This window comes from Scyliorhinus torazame, chromosome 17, assembly GCF_047496885.1.
Source record: "Scyliorhinus torazame isolate Kashiwa2021f chromosome 17, sScyTor2.1, whole genome shotgun sequence".
In the NCBI taxonomy this organism is placed as follows: Eukaryota; Metazoa; Chordata; class Chondrichthyes; order Carcharhiniformes; family Scyliorhinidae; genus Scyliorhinus; species Scyliorhinus torazame.
The window spans coordinates 111,309,937-111,327,278 of record NC_092723.1 but is presented as its reverse complement, the minus strand read 5'-3'; the positions used below and the strand labels follow the sequence as shown (position 1 = coordinate 111,327,278).

The following is a 17,342-nucleotide window of genomic DNA, read 5'->3' as shown; positions in this document are numbered from 1 at the left end:
ATGTTTGTCCAGAAAAGGGTGCTTTTACTACTCAAGAATTGCATGTAATTAACCACACACTAATTTTTTGTACCCCGCAGGATGCCTATAATGCAGCCATCCCAAAAGTTATCAGGAAAATGAAAAAGTTTAGTAAACGGAAAGTTGTGCGAAGGTTTATAAAGCAGCTCAGACGACAAAGAAGATTAAGGCGAGCAGCAGGTAAGAAAGAATGAATAATAAAGTATTATTGTTTGTATTGTGGTCTGATTAATTAAAATAGAGACTGGCAGCAGGTAAGAAAGAATGAATAATAAAGTATTATTGTTTGTATTGTGGTCTGATTAATTAAAATAGAGACTGGGAATTATTTGTGAATGTGATTAGTTCTCATGAATAAAATCTTTAATTAAATCACTTTAATTAAAGCTTTACAAGAAGTCTCTGGTTGGATTTTCCTTCTTGTCTGGGTAGTGGGAGTCAGAGAAATTCCTGGCTCGGCCACCCTGCTTTGGGAAGATGTGGGTGACTGGGGGTGGGGGGTTTGCTGGTGTAAACTGCAGGCAGGTCAGCCAACACAGGAAAGAGTTCAGAGGCAACCACAGGGACAGCCGGATGCCGAAGTGAGCTGGTTAAAGGGTTTGCTTCAATGCTGTGGGACTTTGCCCCAGTTGTAATGAAACAATAAGATCCCCTCACCTTTATCCCTCAAACTTCCTCAGGCCTCTGCACACTCTCCATGCCACCTCATGCACCCCCACCACACCACCAGGTTGAACTATGGTACTTCCATGCCCATTCGCTGCATAGAACCAATGGACCCTAAAGCAATGACAATGTTCAAAGAAATGTTTTGAAAAAAAATGTTCATTTATAACTGTCTACTTTCTTTTCTAAGAAAAAACCTTATTTTGCACTACTTAAAGCATCAATAGCTGAAACTGCAAACACTTGAAATCTCTTTATCAATGTAAATAAATATTTTGCAATTGACAGAAGAGGTCAGAGAGCCAAAATTGTGCATTAATCAATGTAGCCGCTGAGGCTCAGATGTTTCAGTACTCTAATAGATGTCTAGTCTCTCAACCAATAGTACATAATGAGGTTGCCTTTAATCACAACAAATATCGTGTTTAATCCATAATTTAATGTTCAAAGACTTTGTATGAAAGGCCACTTTAATACTTTGGGAACAAATGTAGTTGATATATCAAATAAAATGTTATTTGCAGGGTGCACAGTGGGACAGATAACATCGGAAGTCATTAACGAGCTGATCCCAGTAAACTATGATGCTGCCCAGCTTGAAGCCTGCTTGGATAATGCTACATTAAAAGATAACATGGAGTTATTGGGAACCCTTGACTTTGATTCTGATCAGCTTCAAGTTCTGAAAAACAAACTCAACCAGGTAAATAACATGATTGATGCTCTGTCTCTTCTTACCCGTTGTATAATATTTTAATATTAATGTGATAGATTTTCAACTTCATTGCCTAAACGTTAATCTGGTGGAATGAATCACACCCTGTTTTGCCAATGGTTTTCAGCCCAGTGGGCTATTTGCCTGCAGTAAAGCTGCTACATAAATGAATGTTGTTCTTGATCTCTGACCGAAGGTAAGGGGCGTGATTTAACTTTTAAAACTCCAGTCCTTTATGGGCGGGATAAGCACTGAGTACAACTCTGCTATCCAACAGCACTTTGTTGCTATTTCATCCCCTGTCGGGGAATGCCCCCCCCCATCCCCGCACCCCCATGGCTGCACTTTAGTGTCACCCTTCGGAGCTCTTAGGTGCAGGAAGAGAATGGAGTGCTACTTTTAAATAGTGAACCAATCTCTCAACCCCCCCACCTCCCACTCCTGACAAGAGCCCTGGATCACCCCCAACCCCCAATTTACTTTTTTGGGGGGTTCTCGGTGGGGGGGCCCCCGTACCCTACCTCACACGGGCAGGGCATACTCGTACCTGATCCCTGGTGCTGGCAAAATGCCAGCCTGGCACCCTGGCAGTGCCCCTGCCAGCCCGGTAGTGCTACCTGGGCACATGCAGTGCCAGCCTGGCACCCAGGTGCCACTGCCAGGGGGCACTGCCAGTGTGCCCAGTGCCAAGGTGCCCTGGTGGCACCAGCATTGCCAGGGTGTCAGCCTGGCCAGAGGCCAATCACCTCACTTGGGAGACCCCCCCAAGTACCGTTCTGCCTGGTCCCCGTTTGTGTGAACAGTGCTACACGGCGCCCAGCTGGGGTCTCCTCGGAGTGGCCGGTAGATGCCGGGTGGCCTTTCGATCCGTCGCAAGCTTAGTTAAGTGGGCTAGTAGGCGGGATTCAGATCACAACGTCTAGATCTTGCAAGGCATAATGACTGACAGGAATCCCGGAAGAGGCCTTTCTCGGGATCTACTGGCCATGTCCCGTCCTGACTCTGGCGGGATGCAGCCGGCAAATCGCTCCCAATATTTCTACTTTTTTGTAAAAATGAGGAAGCAGAAGAAAACATGCCAGGGCAAGGATTTGCAAACAGTTTAAGCTCTGCAGCCACGGTATTGTGGTTCGTCATGATTGTATAAATATTATGCATTTCACTTTGGTGTAAACTATGTGACAGGCAAAGATAGCATCTTGTACAATTCTGCAGCATTAACTTCATTTGCTGGCCAGATAATCAACCCATTTCAAAGTATATTTAAAATTTTGTGCTTACATTTTCCTCATGTCCACTGAAAATGCTTCACAATTCAGGTGGTACTATTAGATCGAGTCCATTATTTGTAACAATGGGCCATAACTTCCTCAGAGCTCACGCCCAATTACTTAGATTAAATTTCTTCTGACAGAACTTGAGGATAGGTGGGTTGAGGGTGGTTGGGTCAGTGAAGCGGATGAGGTGTTGATTTGAGAACTTAGTGGGGGTTGAGCTGGTGGTGTCGAAACACAAGGGGGTTGGAGTAGTGGGGGAGTGGTCAGAATCCAGGAGGCGTGGTGTGGTGGGGGAATGGAACTTGTGGAGTGGTGGACCGATTGGAACTTGGACACAGCAGAAGGGGAGGGTGGTGGACGATGGGCGATGGTGGGTGGGATCAGAACTCGGGAGTGGGATGGAGGTGTCTCAACTAGAGCGTGGATGGTTGGAACCTGGCTTGGGTGGGTTTGGAACTTGGGTGGTGGGTGTGGTCGGGGGGGTCGGGTCAGGTGGAACAAACTGGGATGGGGGTGCCAGATCGGGTCGGGGCATTAGGTCTGGTTGAGGGAGGAGTCAGGCCTTTGGGGTGGTGTGTGTTGGATCATGGTGTGAGGTGGGGTGTGTGGAATCCATGGCGGGGGGGGGGGGTCGTTGGGGTGGGCATTACCATGGGGTGATGGTTAATCGGGAAGGTTTGAGAAGATCTGTGGGAGAAGTCCCATTTTGGGGGAGTGGCATAAACCCCTGGGGGAATCAAAGACGTGGGGGGTGTCTCGTGAGGAGGTGTTCCAGGTTCTGAGTAACTATTTGTGTAACACAGCCAGAGCCATTTGAAGTTTGCGATTTAAATCACAGTTTCGGGTGGTTCCCAGTGCAGGCCAAATGCCCAGAGAAAGTTTGCCCTTCTGGGCAATTGCCGTGCGAACCCTTCCCTAGGAATTTCCAAAGGGGATTCCCCAGCACATTTTGGGATACCCCTCCAATTTGGGGAGCTGGGGAGCTCTGAGGTTAAGGCCTATGTCTTTGAGACATCTCTTTAAATTAAAAAAAACAATTCTTGGGATGTGAGTGTTGCTGGCTAGGGGAGCATTTGTTGCTCATCTCTAATTACCCATCAGAAGGTGGAGGTGAGTTGTCTTATCATAGAATTTACGGTGCAGAAGGAGACCATTCGGCCCATCGAGTCTGCACTGGCTCTTGGAAAGAACACCCTACCCCAAGTCAACACCTCCACCCTATCCCCATAACCCAGTAACCCCACCCAACACTAAGGGCAATTTTGGACACTAAGGGCAATTTAGCATGGCCAATCCACCTAACCTGCACATCTTTGGACTGTGGGAGGAAACCGGAGCACCCGGAGGAAACCCACGCACACTGGGAGGACGTGCAGACTCCACACAGACAGTGACCCAAGCCGGAATCGAACCTGGGACCCTGGAGCTGTGAAGCAATTGTGCTATCCACAAGGCTACCGTGCTGCCCCTTGAACTTCTCTCGTCCATGTGGTGTAGGTACACCCACAGTGCACTGAGGAAGCCAAGATTTAGAATAGTAGCCTCAAGTGTAAGGAACTGATATGTAGATCAGTCACATTCACTACAGTGACTACAGCAGGCATTTAAAACTGTACTTGTACGCTGGGAAATAAAACCTCAATAAGTGAATGAATTATCACATTGGTTTTCCTGAAACAGATTTACCCCAATGGACTACCAGAAAATCAGATTGAACTACTGGGGGACATATCCACTGTGTTTAATGCGACAGAAGTCAGCAGCTGGAATATCACTCAAATTGAGACACTTGCTGCATTAGTGATGCAACAGCTGGAAAATGCCACGGTAATGAAACTCAGATAATATGCATTTTAAAATATTAATATCTGCAAATATAGGAGCACTTGGTCTTGAAGGAAATTTTGGAACCTTGGAGGAATTTTAACCTCTATCAGAATTCAACACTGTTGGTTTCTTGGATGATTGATGAAAACACCTGATTCCGTCTGAAGTCTCATGAATACCTGTAAAACAGGGTTCTAATGGTATACATTGGAGCCTGATCAGAGTATTCGGTGTTACTGCTCCATTGTGTTAAACCTAATTGTCAAGAAGCAGATGCCTTAACAACCTTGAGAGCAGAGTGGTTCTACGGACCTCTCAAAGAAAGCTTGGACCACTACTGCCCTAGGTTTTTCCCATTTGGATTCCTTGCCGTCACCCCACCGAACCAATATCAGCTTGCTTAAGTGTCGGTCAGATAGCCTCTGGGCCACCCAGTATTCACTGGCCCATAACCAGTGAACCGTCTTTGGGCACATCATCCCATCTGTGTTAATAAAGCATGGCCGTTCCATTTGAAAAGGCCTCTTTTAGCATTTCCTGGGTGGCAGGCCCCTGTAGTCCATTGGTTGCCCAACATTGGAGTTAAAAATTCCCATTTCTGTGACCCTTTTGTTAAATTATGTTTTTGAATTATGCTTATCATTGGGTCAATATTGGCAATGGGTGATGGCGCCCTAGGACTAAGAGTTCATGTACCTATTTGCAATGTAAAGAATGTTTTGATAGGCAAAGAATTGAAGAACTTAAATTAACTACTATAAACATTCATTAATTGAAATTATGTGAATGGACGACATTACAATTTATACAGGTTTGCAGCATTAACTGGACTTCCTGGGGCAGCCATGAGTGAGTGGTCGCACATTTGGCAACTCTCATTCGAGGCGTCTTTTTTTGTCCTTTTCCCTGTTTGCTGGGCGTATGTTTTGGTGGGAAAAGGTGGAGAGGTGATTCAAGAAAGTTAAACTCCACTGGTGGTGCTGGTGGATGGACCCATGGACCAGAAGTGGGTGAAGAAAAAGGGAGCTTTTGGAGCAAGAAATTATTTGTGTGCCACAGGTGATGATGGCGGGGGTAAAGGGTCAGCCCTGCCTGCCCAGTGGTCAATGGAGTAGCTGGTGGACTTCTTAAATGAGAGGTTCAGCCAGCAGAGAAAGGAAGCCCAGGAAGACCTAGCCAATGCAGTGGAACCACAAAAAGCTGTAATTGATCAGGTGGAACATAGGCTGGAGACCCAGGGCCAGGCCATCCGGAAAATGGAGGAAGCGGGGGGGGAGCACGAGGAGCAACTTATCTTATTGGCGGCTGAGATCGGAATGATGTGGGATACCCAGAAGTGGCTAAAGAGAATGTAGAGGATCTGGAGAACTGCTCCAGGAGACAAAACTTAAGAATCGTGGGGCGTGGGGATGCCTGAAGGCATCGAGGGAGCGGACGCTGGCTCGTATGTAACCAAGATGTTGGAGAAGTTGATGGGGGAGTGGGCCTTTGACCGGTCCCTAGAGGTCGACCGGGCGCACAGGGCGCTGCTGAGGAAGCCACAGGTGAATGAGCCGCCGAGGGCGATGGTGGTGCGGTTCTGCAGATGAGGAAGGCAATGAGTTCCAGGTGTACCAGGACCTGGTCGTGGACCTGGCAAAGAGGAGAGCTGGGTTTAGTAGGGTGAAGGCTGCCCTCTTTAAAAAGGGGGTGAGTTTGGGATGCTGTGGCCCGGCTCTGTGTGACTCACAACGACCGAGAACACCATTTTGAGATACCAGAGGAGGCGATGGAGATTTTAAGAGACAGTGGACTGGCAGAAGAAGGTGGACATTGAACTGCGGAGGAGGAGTAAGGAGATGTTGATTTTCTCTGCCTTTTTTTGTTTTACTGCCTTTCTTTGGTTAGTTATTACATAACTTCTCTTTTTTGAGGTGTTTTGTTCGGTTCTGTGGTGGGAGGATTGGGAGCATGGAAGGTATGGAAGGTGAGTGCGGAAGAATAGAGTTCCCAACACGGCACAGGCCCGCCACTGATTGGTGGGCCCCGATCGCGGGCCAGGCTACCATGGGGGCACCTCCCGGGGCCCGATCCCCCCCGCGCGCCCCCGAGGACAGCACGGTAGCATTGTGGATAGCACAATTGCTTCACAGCTCCAGGGTCCCAGGTTCGATTCCGGCTTGGGTCACTGTCTGTGCGGAGTCTGCACATCCTCCCCGTGTGTGCGTGGGTTTCCTCCGGGTGCTCCGGTTTCCTCCCACAGTCCAAGGATGTGCAGGTTAGGTGGATTGGCCATGCTAAATTGCCCTTAGTGTCCAAAATTGCCCTTAGTGTTGGGTGGGATTACTGGGTTACGGGGATAGGGTGGAAGTGTTGACCTGGGGTGGGGTGCTCTTTCCAAGAGCCGGTGCAGACCCGATGGGCCAAATGGCCTCCTTCTGCACTGTAAATACTATGAAATGACCCCGGAGGCCGCTCGCTCAGCCAGGTCCCGCCAGCAAATACTTGGTGTAATATACGGCGGCGGGACTGTCCGAAAACGGGTGGCCACTCGGCCCATCGCGGGCCGGAGAATCATAGGGGGGCCGCTGCCAGTGACCGGCAAGGCGCGATTCCCGCCCCCACCAAATCCCCGGCGCCGGAGAATTCAGCAGCCGGCGGGGGCGGTATTCATGCCCCCCCCACCCCAACCCATGGAGTCGGAGAATCCCGCCCCCTATATCCGGGGTGCGTGGAGTCCTTAATTATGCTGGCTGCCTTTCCGAGGCAGCGGGAATTGTAGACCGAGTCAATGGATGGGAGGCTGCTTTGTGTGATGGATTGGATACATTCACGATCTTTCACGCCAGCTGATCCGCGCAAGACCTGAGTGCTCGTCCGGATACCCTATCCGGGCCAGTGGCTTTCCGTGGGTTGACCTTCGAGAAGGCTGCTCTTACATCTGCAATGGTGATCTCAGATACAAGTTCATCCAAGGTTTCTGGGGTGGAGGGCGTGCTCTCGCTGACCTCTTGATCAAAGCGTGCATAGAATGCATTGACCTCATCAGGGAGGGGTGCATTGGAGCCGGCGATTTTACATGCCTTCATCTTGTAGCCCGTTATGTCTTGTACACCTTGCCATAGTCAGCGGGGGTCCATGTGGCTAGCCTGGGACTCGAGCTTGGTCCGGTAATGTCTTCAGCAAGCAGTGGATATCTCTGTTCATCCAGGGTTTCCGGTTGGGAAACACGCGGATTTGTTTCTTTGGCATACAGTCTTCTAGACACGTACTAATGAAATAAGTTACTGTAGTGGCGTACTCGTTCCGGCTGGTCGCAGAGTTTTAAAATACTGACCGGTCCACTGACTCTAAGCAGTCCCGTAGGAGATCATACAATTCCTCCGACCAATATTGTACGACTTTCTTTGACGAATTCTCCCGCTTCCATTTTTGCTTTTAAGCCAGGTGCAGGATTACAGCCATATGGTCAGATTTGCCAAAGTGTGGACGGGCGATAGAGCGGTAGGCACGTTTGATATTTGTGTAGCAGTGGTCCGGGATGTTTGGGCCTCTGGTGGAACAGGTGACGTGTTGGTGGTAACTTGGTAATACGCTCTTGAGATTGGCTTGATTGGAGAAGGGGGTGTAGATAGCCTGGGTCACATTGTGATCCAAAAAGACGAGGTGTTGGGTGTCTTAAAAAATATTAAGGTAGATAAGTCCCCAGGATCTACCCCAGAATACTGAAGGAGGCTGGAGAGGAAATTGCTGAGGCCTTGACAGAAATCTTTGGATCCTCGCTGTCTTCAGGGGATGTCCCGGAGGACTGGAGAATAGCCAATGTTGTTCCTCTGTTTAAGAAGGGTAGCAAGGATAATCCCGGGAACTACAGGCCGGTGAGCCTTACTTCAGTGGTAGGGAAATTACTGGAGAGAATTCTTAGAGACAGGATCTACTCCCATCTGGAAGCAAATGGACGTATTAGTGAGAGGCAGCACGGTTTTGTGAAGGGGAGGTCGTGTCTCACTAACTTGATAGAGTTTTTCGAGGAGGTCACTAAGATGATTGATGCAGGTAGGGCAGTAGATGTTGTCTATATGGACTTCAGTAAGGCCTTTGACAAGGTCCCTCATGGTAGACTAGTACAAAAGGTGAAGTCACACGGGATCAGGGGTGAGCTGGCAAGGTGGATACAGAACTGGCTAGGCCATAGAAGGCAGAGAGTAGCAATGGAGGGATGCTTTTCTAATTGGAGGGCTGTGACCAGTGGTGTTCCACAGGGATCAGTGCTGGGACCTTTGCTCTTTGTAGTATATATAAATGATTTGGAGGAAAATGTAACTGGTCTGATTAGTAAGTTTGCAGACGACACAAAGGTTGGTGGAATTGCGGATAGCGATGAGGACTGTCTGAGGATACAGAAGGATTTCGATTGTCTGGAGACTTGGGCGGAGAGATGGCAGATGGAGTTTAATCCGGACAAATGTGAGGTAATGCATTTTGGAAGGTCTAATGCAGGTAGGGAATATACAGTGAATGGTAGAACCCTCAAGAGTATTGAAAGTCAAAGAGATCTAGGAGTACAGGTCCACAGGTCATTGAAAGGGGCAACACAGGTGGAGAAGGTAGTCAAGAAGGCATACGGCATGCTTGCCTTCATTGGCCGGGACATTGAGTATAAGAATTGGCAAGTCATGTTGCAGCTGTATAGAACCTTAGTTCGGCCACACTTGGAGTATAGTGTTCAATTCTGGTCGCCACACTACCAGAAGGATGTGGAGGCTTTAGAGAGGGTGCAGAAGAGATTTACCAGAATGTTGCCTGGTATGGAGGGCATAAGCTATGAAGAGCGATTGAATAAACTCGGTTTGTTCTCACTGGAACGAAGGAGGTTGAGGGGCGACCTGATAGAGGTATACAAAATTATGAGGGGCATAGTCAGAGTGGATAGTCAGAGGCTTTTCCCCAGGGTAGAGGGGTCAATTACTAGGGGGCATAGGTTTAAGGTGAGAGGGGCAAGGTTTAGAGTAGATGTACGAGGCAAGTATTTTTATGCAGAGGGTAGTGGGTACCTGGAACTCGCTACCGGAGGAGGTAGTGGAAGCAGGGACGATAGGGACATTTAAGGGGCATCTTGACAAATATATGAATAGGATGGGAATAGAAGGATACGGACCCAGGAAGTGTAGAAGATTGTAGTTTAGTCGGGCAGTATGGTCGGCACGGGCTTGGAGGGCCGAAGGGCCTGTTCCTGTGCTGTACATTTCTTTGTTCTTTGTTCTTTGTTCCCCAGTTACGATGAACATCGGGGTAGGGGTTCGCGGAGGTAATGTCCGAGCTGAGGGTAAAGGTGGTCTCGAGTCCAGAAGTGGCGATATTTGGTGTGTCGGAAGACTCGGGAGTCCAGGGGATGTGAGAGGCCGATGTCCAGGCCTTTGCCTCCCTGGTAGCCCAAAGATGGATTTTGCTGGAATGGAGGGACTCGGAACCGCCGAAACCGGGGGTGTGGGTTAGCGACCTGGCGGCGTTCCTAAGGCTGGAGAAAATTAAGTTCACCTTAAGAGGGTCAGTTGATGGGTTTGCCTGGAGATGGAAGCCATTCATCGACTTCTTGAAGGAAAATTGAGGTGTCGGCAAGGGGAATCAAGGGGTTAAAATGGGAGTTAATTATTTATTATGAGGTTCCTGTTTGTTCTTATTCTTGTGTTGGTTTGTGTTTAATGTTTAGACAAATGCCTTAATAAAAATATTTTTTTAAGTTTTGCAGCATTAACTCATAAATCCATATTAACATATATCAATCTTTTTTGTAGAAGTGTTACATATGCTTATATTTGTTCCATATCCATTAGAAACAATAGAAATATTGTGTAATTCATGCATTGTCATTAAGCAGAAGGGAAAAACCATCAATGCGACAACTTGTCTTTGAGACATTCCTAACAGAGCAAAGATTGGAGTTAGTGCATAAAAATGCCCAAGACAAAACTGTCAATAGTTTAGCAAATAAAATGAAGGGGTCAAATGCATGCAATGTATCTGCAATGGAATTGCCATTTTAGTGAGTTTAGTGGAGGCTTCAATTCCAAGGGTTATCAACGCTTTTGATCCAAGTAGTCGTAACATACCACAGTTCAAGACTGATATCTTTTTGCCTTATGAGCAATAATTTCAGGGCTCATTATACCAGATTATAACTTAATAGATGACAAATCTTACTCCATTTTCTTAACTGTAGAGAGTATTGTGAATACTCAGGTTCCAACATTTGAAACATAATGGTATGGGTCATGTGATGGTGGTTGATACTCGATTTACTGTCTACTAGAATACAAGACATCGGTAAGATCCCAGCTGCGGATTGTTGGGAAGGTGAACCACCAATTAGAATTGAAGGTTTTCTAACTAATAGCAACAGGTTTGAGATGGGGATTGGCGTTAACAGTGAATTGCCATAGACCGCTCCCAGATAGCTCTTCGTAATCAGCTGTAACTCCGCATTGACCAAAATTAGAAATAGGGTAGTCGGTAATGGTCACCTGGAATAAAAAAGGCAGTGAAAATAAACTGGAAAAAAATGGCTGGAAAGTTTTATGTCCAGTTGTGTGGAGTGAGTAAAAAGTATTGTGTTGGGTTACATATGCTAAATAACATAAATAAGGAAGATAAACGGACAAGGACATGGGACTTATTTGATATCTTTTGTTGAACGATTTATGAACTGTTCTTCAGGTTAAAAGCATTATTACAAGATATCTACAATTGGGTGGGACACTTGATGCAGTTTCTGTGAAAGCAATTGGTGGACCAAACTTGTGCACTCTGGATGAAAGCCAGCTGATGACTATTTTAAACTTGACGTAAGTATTTTATCTTTCTCCTTTCATGTTTCTCAAAGCTATTAAATGTCCTGTTCACAATTGAATGTGGTCTAAGAGAGTTACTGATATCAATAACAAAAAGGCTAATTGTGTATTTGTGACAGTTGATGACAGGACGACAATGTTAGTAACAATACCAATTAAGATATATTGATTCTTTCATGAATTTCAAAATTACGATTGCTGTCATTCTCCCACAGGAATGCTGGAGTTCTGGATATTTCCACATGCACTCAGTCAAAGAAGAACTGGCTATACACCCAAGCATTGTCTGAATTAATATCTCAGCAAAATAACACAATTGCCTACTTCAATCTAATAAAGCCATACCTTGGTAAGATATTTGATTCTTGACATTAACCATATTTGAAAAATGTTTTTTTTTTGGGTTATAATCAAATAATAATTTTGGCTGGTTAACAAATTAAATCTAAAGCATAATGGAGGCGGTAGTTAATTTCTTCTTGGCTGTTAGGCTGACCTTTTCATTGCAGTGCTGAGTTGGTGCTGCGTTGTTGGAGTTGGTGTCTTTAAGAGAAATGGTAGGCCAGTGCAGTGGCAACCTGTGCTAAACCAGGGGCTGGTTTAGCACAGGGCTAAATAGCTGGCTTTTAAAGCAGACAGAGTAGGTCAGCAGTGCGGGTTCAATTTCTGTACCAGCCTCCCCGAACAGGTGCCGGAATGTGGCGACTAGGGGCTTTTCACAGTAACTTCATTTGAAGCCTACTTGTGACAATAAGCGATTTTCATTTCATTTCATTTCATCAAGATGTAAAAGGTACCATAGCAAATTCGAAGAGTGGAGGAGTTCTTCAGATATCTTGGCAAACATTTATTCCTCAACCAACATCACCAATGTAAATCATCTTGCAAATGTCACAGTACTGCTTGTGGGAGCTTTCTTCACAAATTGGTTGCTGCATTTGCCTACTTAATAAGAACGACTACACTTCAAAAGTTGAATGAACTGGTTCAATGAATGCACCTTATTTTAAAAATAAATAATGACTGTGTTAAAGTAACGTAAATGAGATTTAACATAAATGGGTTAGCCACTAAATTGAAATAAAAATCACAGAATCACATAAACACATGATGGCAAATTGCCATGTAATGAAGATGTGTTTTTACAAAAACTGCCATGGGCTAAAATATCTTGCGATTCTTTTGTGAAGACTTAGTCACAATTTTCATGTCCCTCCAAAGTCAATGGACGTTTGAATGGCTTGCTGTGTTTTATGGTCCCTGCTGCCATCTCACTAAATGTTGTGACCATGTGGTACCGTAAAATTCCACCCATAGGGTGGAAGAGCAGCCAGAGCCTGTTGGCTGATTTCATCCAACCGAGAATATATTTTCTAATCCCAGCATGGTAAACAGGCCTAATTTGAACTTGGAGCCAGTTTCAGAGAGGACACCACTCCAGCATGTTGACCTCCTGCCTGGTTGATGCAACAGGAGGTCATGATAATTTTAACCACCAGGCCTCACTTAAATGTTGCTGGTCCACTTCCATCCCAGAAAGCGGTGCAGAGGAACTTTCGGGAGAGTCGCACATATGGAAGGGTTGAGGGGGGGCAGTTCAGAATATTGGAGACCATGGGCGAAATTCTCCTACCCGCCCCGCCACATTTCTGCCCCGACCCGCCGGCGGGAGTCTCCGTAACACCGGCCGGTCAATGGGGTTTCCCATTGTGGGGCAGCCCCACGCCGTCGGGAAACCCCCGGGCGCCGGCAAAACGGAGACTCCCGCCAGCGGAGAATGACGCCCCTGATTCCAACGTTGCACCCAGATGTTATTCCCAGATTCCAATGTTACGCCTCCTCCTGATTCCACAAAGGAAAATGTAACAATTATTTGAGGTGCCTCTTCTGTCAATGGACCTGGTTCAGCCTGGCAGCAAAGCCACCATGCCTTTTCCGCTTAAGCCTTTATGTTATCCCATTTGAGTCCTTTTGACATCATTGGACCTTGCTTAGCATTTATGTAGGACACTCCTGTTTGACTCTGACAGAAACTAATCTACACCAAAACAATGACATTAAAATTGGAAGTTGTTCCACTTTGATTGCTCTTGCGCTCCGGTCTAGCCCAGCAAGGAGAGTTAAGTTTCTCCTGTGAAACAGACATGTAAGAGTGACCTATGCCAGCTTACTGTGTGGCAGAACCTCTGAGAAAATTCTTGGTTGCACCCATCAACTTACTGATTGACACCAAATATCTAAATCTCCCCAAAACCCAAAGATCTATTTTGTTATATTTGTCTAATGAGCATTGTGTTCCTGTCTTAACATTAAGGCAAATAGGACCCCAAATTGATATGCAAAATTAATAAGCAGCATCATGCATTTAGCGAGATATCGGAATAGATTTTCAATTTGACCCTCAGGCGTAAAATTGGCATCAGCCATCTGTTAGATTTCATCTGATTTTCATGCTATTGGTTTTATTGAAATTAAAATTGGATGGTTTCTAAAAATCTACCTCATTATTTCCATTTTAAATCTCCTATTTTATCTATTTCACCAGTTTCAATTCAACCAACTTGTGTGAATTCATTGTTAACTTTATTTTTTTAAATAAAGTACTATAAATATTAAACAAGAACAGAGGACGCTGGAAAAACTTAAACAGTCTAACAGCATCTATCCGAAGAGGAACAGAGTTAACATTTTGAGTCCATAGACTCTTCATCAGAACTGAAAGGAGGGAGAATGTAGAATAGCACACAAATAATATGTGTTGATAAATACTGGCAGAAAATTACACAAAATTTAATCTTCAGTAAATTATTTATAACACAGAATTCTAAATGGGTGTAAATTAATATCGGAAGATTGTTACTGGTATGTAATAAATAAGTTTGTCTGGTTTCTTAAGATGGTGCCAAAGCAGGTGATCTTGATGTACTTGCAAACAATAAGGTCAACATGGACTTTGCAACCTTTATAAAGCTGAACCCTGAAGAAATAACGGTATGCATATATTGTGATAATATTATGATTTGACCACGATAGATGTGGTTACTGTTTTTTTTCTTTTGTTGAATATGGTTAAGGCTGGGATAGACAGATTTTTGGCCTCACGGGGAGTTAGGGATATGGGGAGCAGGCAACAAAATAGTGCTTAAGCCCAAGATCAGTCATGATGGTATTTAATGATGGAGCAGATGCGGCAGGCCACATTCCTGTTCCTATTTCTTGTGTTTTTGTGTTCAATCTGTTTGGTATTTGTTTGTCCATGGAGAGCAGCAATGAATTCCTGGGAATTCACATTAAGAAAGCTGTTCAGTTGTAACGGGAAGTGTAAGATCAGGTCCTGTTTTCTCACACTGATAAATGCTGAGCTGTTTTAAGGACAGTCACTCTTGACATCATTATGTGGCAATTGGCAGCAGACTTGACACAAGTTGGTTTCCTCCAGATGCTGCGGTTTCCTCCCACAGTCCAAAGATGTGCAGGTTAGCTGGGGTTATGGGGATAGAGTGGGGATTGGGCCTAGCTGGGGTGCTCTTTCGGAGGGTCGGTGCTGACTCAATGGGCCGAATGATCTCCTTCTGCATTGTTCGGATTCTATGGATATCTATTCTATGGAATATGGGGCAGTGGCGTTAGATTGGTGTAACCAATGTTCTCATAGTTATATTAATGCCAGGTTATTGTTCTAACAAGCTTTTATTAACAAATTATTTTCTGTATGAACTAATATTTCTATTAATGAGCACTTTTCTCACTTCAAATTTATTTGTGATTTTGAGGATCATCAATGTATAATCTCTAAGCCCTGCTATTTTATAGATGAATATACTTGTCTGGGTACAGTCAGACACTGAGGTTGCTAGTGAGTACTTCTTGGGCAGAAGAAATTCCAGGTTTGGCACTACAGAGGCTGGTCTGATCACATCATAGTTGTCCGTATAACGCAATTTTGGAAGTACCTTCATTCAAATTTTGACTATGTCTTCCAGCTCCATATTGGACTGTACAGTCAGGAGAAGACATGGGAAATGAGTTTGAAGATGGCTAAGTTTGAATAAAATATATAGAAAAAAATAGAACGAAGCTAAATTATCACAAACAGGGGGAAGAAAAAAATGAAAGAAACAGAAAGATGGGACAAATATAGTGGTATTTAACATTGTATTTGAAGTATGTATTTTAGCTGTATAAAATAACGTAAGAGTAATAAAATAACTCCTATAATTCAGACAGCACATGTGGAGAGAAACATGGTTTGGGTTGAACTAACCTTTCTCTGATGAAAGGTCAATGACCTGAAACAACGGACAGAATCTTGTTGAGGCATTGGGGGTCTCAACCTGCTGGCTGGAGACCCGGGGAGACACCATGCTGCCTCTTTTTTGAGATAGCCCACCGAAGCACATGGCAATCAGGCAGTCGTGAGGCTAATGACAGGACCTTCCCTGGAATCAAGACCCTTGTAGGGGAGGGGGGGGGGGGCGGTGCAGGTGGGGGCGCCAATCAGAGGACTGCAGCTCTTGTGTCCAGCATCGCTACTGGGGAGGCCATGGCTGCTGTCGGAACTAAAGACAGCAAAGGCCCTGGATGACAGAGTGAATTAGGCCACAAAGATAGGTAATGCAGATGGTAAAGGGTGGGTGTTCGGGGGCTTGGACCCACGAGTAGAGGAGTGTAGTAGGGTTGTCAGCAAGAGCAGAGTAGTTCTCAGCAGCCAAACTGTGCGCCCCCCAACTTCACCGTCTGATGCTGAGTTCTTCAATCAGGCTTGCCTTTGTACCCTACCCCCCCCCCCCCCCCCACCCACTCACCCTGTTGTGCAAGCTGTGTGGTGACAGGCCCATCTGCAGCTGGGTTAACATTGGTGGTGGTAATTAATTGGCCACTTAAAGGCCAAGAACTTAATTCTGGTGGAGGCAGGAAAGGGTAGGAATTTGGTACGCAACTATCTTGCCTAAGTAAATGCCCTTGCTGCTTCCAAGCTCGCAACAAGATTCTGGCCATTAACTCTGTTTTTCTCCACGCCCATGCTGCCTGTTGAGCATTTCCAGGATTTCTTTGTTTTTATTTCTGGTTTCCAGCATCCACTGGACCTGGCATCTGTTAGTTATGGATAGGAAGAACAAAACTTGAAATGCAATTTACCTGTTAGTTAGATTCAACACATTTAGTACTCCACCTGTCATAAATTCATAATGTGACCAAAACCAATTGACCATTGTGCTTTCAGATTTTAGATTCACTTTATTCTGTAACACTTGAAGCTGCTGGAACACAAATATTTGATTCAATTCTAAGGGCGCGATTCAGCAGATTTGAATTAAGTCCATCGCGGCCTCTGGACCCCCCCCCCCCCCCCCCCCCCAATTCACCCACCTTGCCTTTTCCGGGGTCCTCAAGCACCCTCCCTCACCCCACTTTGAATGGGCAAGGCACCCTCTGGGTCTAGCATCTTGGCAATGCCAGCCTGACCCCTGGCAGTGCCCCTGCCAGTAGGCAGTGGTACCAGGCACCCTGGCAGTGTTAAGGTGTTCAGGTGCCAGAGGGAGTGGCACTCTGCCCTGTCCCAAACACTCGGGGTCTGCAATAGCCTGGGATATCCCCCCAGTTGCTATTACAACTGGTACATGTTCGTGTAGGCAAGTACCAAAAGGCGCCCAGTTGAGGCCTCACTGCGGAGGCCGCTGAATCCCGGGCCCCAGGTGAATCGGGAGAGCGCATATTTAAATGAGCCTTATGACCCATTTAAATATGCTCACCTGGATTTCGCCCAGTGAGAATGAGATTCTGATCGCCACGTCTCATGGGACGTTTTGAGCATCGCTAATGTCGCAAGAGGTCCCTCGCGAAATTCAACAGGAACACACGTCCAGACACCAAGTTGGGCAGCACGAGGCCGTTGAATCGAGCCCTAAGACAACTTAGTTCATTCACATTTAGTTTATGCTGTCGATTTCTTCTTTCACAGAACTAAGGTAAATAATGGGTCGATTTCTGAAAAGGAATGTGCAGGAA

General features: G+C 45.8%; 1 protein-coding gene across 1 annotated transcript in view; it reads left to right on the top strand.

Moving 5' to 3' along the window:
• LOC140393469 (uncharacterized) overlaps positions 1-17,342 on the top strand; it is a 470,641-nt gene that overhangs the window by 372,896 nt on the left and 80,403 nt on the right. The window contains exons 166-171 of the mRNA XM_072479798.1: positions 81-201; positions 1,212-1,390; positions 4,360-4,506; positions 11,200-11,327; positions 11,549-11,682; positions 14,230-14,324. Coding sequence (XP_072335899.1) covers positions 81-201; positions 1,212-1,390; positions 4,360-4,506; positions 11,200-11,327; positions 11,549-11,682; positions 14,230-14,324 — 804 coding nt within the window. The remainder of the gene's footprint in view (positions 1-80; positions 202-1,211; positions 1,391-4,359; positions 4,507-11,199; positions 11,328-11,548; positions 11,683-14,229; positions 14,325-17,342) is intronic.